At 41.1% G+C, this 7,233-nt stretch overlaps 1 protein-coding gene across 1 annotated transcript; it reads left to right on the forward strand.

The window, feature by feature from the left end:
* The first annotated feature begins 293 nt into the window (after positions 1-293).
* On the forward strand, positions 294-5,902 carry chrna9a (cholinergic receptor, nicotinic, alpha 9a). Its single transcript, XM_023418522.2, is given in 8 exon segments — positions 294-465; positions 641-786; positions 2,084-2,238; positions 2,382-2,559; positions 3,059-3,410; positions 3,974-4,407; positions 4,410-4,583; positions 4,705-5,902. Coding segments are annotated over 8 exon segments (1,656 nt in total). The 5' UTR covers positions 294-419; the 3' UTR covers positions 4,876-5,902.
* The last annotated feature ends 1,331 nt before the right edge of the window (positions 5,903-7,233 follow it).

The following is a 7,233-nucleotide window of genomic DNA, read 5'->3' on the forward strand; positions in this document are numbered from 1 at the left end:
GTGTGTGTGCCTGTGTGTCGTACAGCTGGTTGTGGTCATGTACACAAGTGGATAAGGCTGCAGGCATCACATTTCACCCAGTGCCTGTGTGCTATGTGATACTGCAGTGTACCTGTATGTGTGTGTGTGTGTGTGTGTGTGTGTGTGTGTGTATGAATGATAGCCCCCAGGTCCTGTTCCAGAGCAGCGATCACACACAGAGAGACACTGACAGAGGCGAACTGCAACTAACAACCAGTGAAGCATTCAGAGCTTCTGACAGGATGTAAGATTTCGAGAATTTTCTGTGGTCTCGGCTCGCTCCGCCTCAGCAGGGGAAGATGGAGATCAGAATAGAGTGACGCTCTGGATTTGGACCCAGGCTGTCTCAGCGACTGCTTCGCTGAATAATTGATCCCTCGGCTTGTGACTTGTTGAAGATGAGGAAGGCAGCGTTGATGGTTTGGATCAGCCTTTTGGTGCAAGGTCGGTTCTGCACGATCAGTTTGGTGTTTATGACTGATAGTTCTGTTTTGTCTCTTTAAATCCTACTCTGCGCTGTTTGTTTGTTACTTTCCCTGTCTCTTTGCTTTTGTCCTCACCTTTTTTTTTTGTCTATCGTAACCTTTCTTTCCTCTTCATGTGCCTTTTGACCTCTCAGTGTCCCATGGTGCCCAGGGTCATTATGCCCGCAAACTTCTGAATGACCTGATGGAGGACTACTCCAATGCTCTGAGACCTGTGGAGGACACAGACAGTGCCCTCAATGTCTCGCTGCAGATTACGCTGTCACAGATCAAAGATATGGTGAGCAGAGAGGAAACTGAAATAGATTTAGAGCTACAACTGCAACTGCACATGCCTGCCACAGATACAATTTAACCCCACATAAAGTTCCCTTTCGATTCTATATGTCTATAAATTCCTCCATTCTGGTTGAGAATATCAAATACACATATATTCTGTACATTGTTGTGTCAACCCTTAAAGTTACAGGAGACTACACTGAGTTATCCAAGACAGCATGTGTTTCATGGCTGCACCATTACATCACATAGAAAATATACATAATATTTTGTGAATCAAAATATAGTGGCTCTTCTAACTGCCACAGATTCAAGGTCCAAAGATAAAAGGTTGCATTTGTCACATGTTCATATAATATGTGCAGTGAAACGTAGAGCGGCATATTCTTGATGCTGCGTTAAAGAGGCCAGTGTGCAATGCAGAATTATCACTAGAGTAAGAGTGGAAAAAAAAATAAAAGTAATCAAGATTAATCAGCAAAGATTTATCATACATTAACAAATCACTCTAAGGTGAAGATGCTCCAAACAGCAGAGATGTAGATATAGGTCTTTCCTTCCAGGATGCATCAAACATATGGCAGGATTGACAGAATCATGTTGATGAGGCATACACACTCAGTATCCACTTAATTAGTTAAACATGTACAGTCTAATGCGATTCAATGATATATGACTTTCTCCCATAAAGTTTACTTTTATCAAGCCTATGGTTTTCAGTTTTATAGTTTTTAAGAACATAGGTCATAGATATTGATAGTGTTGCTTGATATTCAGAGGCGTTTCTAATATTCTTCTAACCTCATGTATTTAATAGGGAAGACAAAAAAACCCCCACACTTCTCAATATAATGGAGTCCAGTACAACACCACCTTTAACCATGCCCTCAGGAATAAACATATAATTGAATCTACACATTTCTAACAATGTCACTAGATTGTCATTTGATGTCATTAGACGTCTAGATGTTTACCTAATAAAGGGGCCACTCACTGGAAATTAAAATCTAGGTATAATTAGATGCAGCACTACGTCCAGTGCCAGGAAGTATTCAAAAAGTATTAAAGTATTGCACTTTCAGAGAGACAGGGAACTTGCTAAAGAAATATATAAAAGAGAAACAGTTGAAACTGATCAAGCAAATTATTTTCGTGCCTAATATTTTGTAGGTGAAGCTCCAAAAACACATTAACACAACTCTGTGAACATAGACATTTTGTCTATCTTCCCTTTTTAATGTTACCACCAGTCTCTCTGTAAATGTTTTGTGTGTGTGTGTGTGTGCGTGTGTGTGCAGGATGAGAGGAACCAGGTTCTTACCACGTACCTGTGGATCAGGCAGGTCTGGCATGATGCCTACCTGAAGTGGGAAAAAGAGGACTATGACGACTTAGAGATGATCAACATCCCCAGCGACCTGGTTTGGAAGCCGGACATCGTCCTCTACAACAAGTCAGTAACAAGAGATGGACGTAAAACAGGGAACAAAGAGAGGAAAGTCAAACAAATAGAAAGAGACAGAGAGGGAGATATGAGGGGCAAGTGTTGAGTGCAAGCATCTACAAATGTGTACTTTCCACTTGATGTCCACGCAGGGCAGATGAGGAGTCAGGTGCATCCAGCACTAATGTGAAGCTGCGTTATAATGGAGAGATCGTCTGGGACTCTCCGGCCATCACGAAGAGCACATGTGTGGTGGATGTCTCTTACTTCCCCTTTGACTGGCAGCAGTGCAACCTCACCTTTGGCTCCTGGACCTACAATGGCAATCAGGTGTATTAACTGTTTCTGCTTCTTTGCTGTGCGTCTGTACAACTGAAATACTCATAGTATGTATGTGCAAAAACTGGTAATTACTTAGTCACTTTCAAGTTTTGAGTTTCAAGAAGGGCAATAGTAAAACAAGGAAGCAATAAAAGGTCAAATGACAAAAAAAACCCACACTTTCTTTCATATCTTATGTTTTATAATTTTGATGAACCAACATTTTAAGTGGCAAAAATCCAAATAAGATCACAGAGAAAGATCTTTTTGTGTGCAATTACCATCGTACCATCTTGGTCCATATTGTTCTTTTGGTGGAATGGAAACTCCAACTTGCTTATTGTGTCTGTTTGTCTGTTAGGCCTGGTAATCAGTACAGGGGATGTACCAGCCTCTTGTCCTTTATGTTTTCCTCAATATTTCAATTTTTCATAACTCTTGATTTAAAACAATATTTATGCGGGATTTCACATTAAAAACTTTCACTATATGTGTGTTCTCTACACAGGTGGACATCAGTCTGGGCATGGACAGCGGAGACCTGTCTGACTTTGTGGAGAACGTGGAGTGGGAGTGCCACGGCATGCCTGCAGTTAGAAATGTTATGATGTATGGCTGCTGCTCTGACCCCTACACTGAAATCACCTACACCCTGCTCCTGAAGCGCCGCTCCTCTTTCTACATCTTCAACCTGCTCCTGCCCTGCTTCCTCATCTCGTTTCTCGCCCCGCTGGGTTTCTATCTGCCGGCTGACTCCGGGGAGAAGGTTTCCCTCGGGGTCACGGTGCTTCTGGCGCTCACTGTGTTCCAGTTGCTGGTGGCTGAGAGCATGCCTCCTGCAGAAAGCATGCCCTATATAGGTTTGAATTATTATATACTATTCATAGCATGAAAGCCATTTTTCCACCAGGAAAAGTAGAAATTGGATGAAAAGTTTATATAAAGGTCAGAATGTTGACTCAGTGTCTTATAATTTAATTAAATACTTTATTTATAATTTTGACTTGATATCTCATATTATTGGGCAGCATGGTGGTGCAGTTGTTAGCACTGTTGCCTGCAGCAACAGTTAAAACAAATGGAGGTTAGATTAACTGGTGTCTCTAAATTGCCCGAATGGACGGATCTCATGAAGTTGACTTAGTAGGTCATGGGTCATAGGCTTCCATTTAAAGCACAGTTATACAACTTCGAGACAAAACTGGCTAAACCTCTCAATAACCTGGTTAAGATAGATGGATATGTCTTTGTATCATGATATAAATGGGACTACAGATTTCCAGATCACTGGTGATGAAGTGAGGGAGTTGAAGGAGTATGTAAATGTGCAACCCTGTATTGTACATATCAGAGCTTCTATGTAGGTGTTACCTTTCAACTAATTCCCCTTCATAAAATTGTCTTTTTCTGTTTTGTTCCCAAGGGAAATACTATATTGCTACCATGACTATGATCACAGCCTCCACCTCTCTCACCATCTTCATCATGAACATTCATTTCTGTGGTGCTGAGGCCAAGCCAGTCCCTCACTGGGCTAAGGTGCTCATCATCGACTACATGTCCAAAATCTTCTTCGTCTACGAGGTGGGGGAGAACTGCACTACACCGGAGAGCGAGAGGACCCCACTGTACCCCGAGGAACCCTTGAGCGATAAGGACTGCTACCATGACGACCGTTTTCACGACAGCATCTACCATCACGACAGTGACTCGTACAAGTACAGCAATAGCCACAGCGTGCACCACAGCAACAAGCATCACAAAAGCCAGGCGAATGGCACCGCCAACGGCAGGAGTCATCATTATAACAACCATAACAACCACGCTTCCAGATTGGAGAGAGGTGACGCAAAAAGAGAGCCAACCCAACGCTACCACACATCAGGAGGGATGAACTGGACTACCAGGCCCCCCCCCATCCACAACACCTCCAGCACCTCAATGGTGGGCTGAAGGAACAGCTCCTCTATTCCACAGAGAAACATCAAGTCCCTGCCTGCCCCTGCTGCTGCCCCTGCCTCCAACATAAACAGGTGCATCGCCACCGCACGCCGTTTCTCCCTTTACTCACTTTACCTACTTATCTGATTACTGCTCTTCTTCTAAAGTTTCTTTAAGTGCTTGCTTGAGTTTACCTTTCTGTCTCTTCCTCAGGTGGTGAAGAACATCCAGTACATCGCCAACTGCTTCCACGAGCAGAGAGCGACGTGTGTCAAGGCAGCAGAGTGGAAGAAGGTTGCCAAGGTGATGGATAGGTTTTTCATGTGGATCTTCTTCGTCATGGTCTTCCTCATGAGCATTCTCATTATCGCCAAGGCCTCCTGACAGCCTCCTCCTCATCTTTTCACCTCCACTGTAACATTCATCCTCCAACACTGCTGGACCTCAGTGTTCCTCCAGAGGCACCTCATTTCTACTTTAATGCGACATCAGATGAATCAAAACAGTTTTGTCTACAAGGAGACATTTGATATGTCAGTATTGTGTTTTGTGTATGTGTGTGTTTGTGTAGGGTTAATTGTTGTTTTTATCTTGCTCTGACATAAAGAGCACAAGGTCACTGCACACACATTGACCATTTAACCACACACGCACAACGAAATTCATCAAAGCCTCTCGGTTAGTTAACATCAGGTGTGCTTGCATGTGTCGCAGAGCAGTGGAGCGGTAAGACAATCTAGGCCTCACCTTGAACATGCATGGGCTCTCCATTATTGATGAGCTAACAGCCAGACATCCAGCTATAGGCATTATATTACTTGCATTACGTTTTAAACAACCAGATGATGCTGTTTTCCAGAGTCAGTTACAACGAGAGCGCCAGCAGAGGAACCTTAAATACTTATGACACAACAACCTTATGTATGATCGAAAATAGGGCAAAGGGCGGTGACACCACACAGAATCACACACGTCCTCATAAGGATTGTCAATAATAGAGATAAAAACGAGGTTAAGACATTAAAACCAGGGGAAACTGGTGAAGTGTTTTTTTAGTTTAGATGTCAGAAATCAGTTTACATAAATTGTGAATACTTGAATTTGAGAAGTCAAAGGATGAACGTTTACTTTTCTTTCATAAGATCCCTCACTTTTTAATGCAACATTTGGACCTTGAATCGTACCTCCAGAGAATGAATGGTGGGTATATTTTACCTGTTCACATTTTGCTTATTGGTCCAGTAAAAAAATCTTGATATCTTGTTATTAAAACAGGTTTTACTCATTGTCCCAGCAGTTTGCGCTGTGGTACAAACCTAATTTTGTTATGTATAATGTGTGTATACATTTTTGCAAAGCTGTCCATTTGTTTTGTTTTTTTGCATATAAAATGTTATTTCATTGCTTCATACTTTTTTCTGCAAAATCATTGCTTTTATGCAGGGTGTCATTTCCATGGATTTGTTTAATGAACAAAAAAAAAAGAACAAACATCCAGCATTAATGATCATACAGATGCGAGTATAAATCACTCAGTAACAGGAAGGTGTGAATTAGGTGCCAATTGCAGGTGAATGAATGAGCCTGGGTTTGTGTCCATTACCAAAATAGCCTCTAGAGGGCAGATAAGCTACAATCCACACGGTAGTCGGTTACTGAATGACTGAATAAATGAATAGATGACGGTATAAATGACCGAAGGAATGCATGAATAAATGAATGAATGAACTCCATGCATAGCAAAGTGAACATCTAAGTACATGTATACAGAAAGTGCCCAATGGACGGCTCAATGACACCAAAGGGCATAAAAGACAGAATCTGTAGAGTATCAGCTCATCCTCTTAATGGGCTATAACGTGTAACACCGATAAAGTATATTTCAAAAAATGGTTTTAAGGATACATTAAATAAATCAGTAAAACATTATTACCTCCACAAGTGAAGTGTATTCTGATTATGATTTGAAACAATAAACAAGAGGGTAAACAGGAGGATAACTGATGCAAAAAGGATTTTGTTACAGTAAATAAAATCTCACTGCTGGCCTGATTATTTCTAATGTAAGAAATAACTTCAGATAATCTGAATAGTCCAAGCTCAAACTGAAGTTCATTACTTTTTCTACAAATAGGTGTTCCCATTTACAGACTCCAAATATATACCCTCCTAAACTCATTGAATATCTTTCTTTAGGCAGAATTAAAATATATTAAATTAATAACTTCACAAAAAACAGAATAAATACCGACACAACTGTTAAAGAAAGGGGAATCCATTTAAAGTTTACTCTCATAATCTTGAGTCACTTTGTCCTTGTGATACCAAAGTATTGATAGCAGGCTGTCTGTAGTCTCAGCACCAGCTGCATCAACATGATAAAAACTGTCAATAACTTGTCTCGTCACATCAGGCAGACTAACCTCTGCCTCCATCTAGTGGAATTTAGTCAAAACAAATACACAGCTGTACACTCTCCTGTATTAACTCCTGGGTTAAAGGGAAATGCCACAAATTTCTATTTGCCATTATAGCCTATTTACAGGTCCTGGGAAGTACTACTGCTTATATGAAAAGAAAGCATTTTGTGTCTCCAGCTGCAGCTGCGTGAAATGCAACTGCAGTCAAAAAGTCTCCAGTGAGATTACATGAAAGTATACTGTACCTACAAATCATTATATTCATTTGAAATTTTTCCTCTCTTCTGTATTACATTAACTATCAGCAGTTTTGTCTAGTCTC

Source organism: Seriola lalandi, unplaced genomic scaffold (genome assembly GCF_002814215.2).
Source record: "Seriola lalandi dorsalis isolate HSWRI2012SDOR001 ecotype SW California unplaced genomic scaffold, Sedor1 jcf7180002054582, whole genome shotgun sequence".
Taxonomy (NCBI): Eukaryota; Metazoa; Chordata; class Actinopteri; order Carangiformes; family Carangidae; genus Seriola; species Seriola lalandi.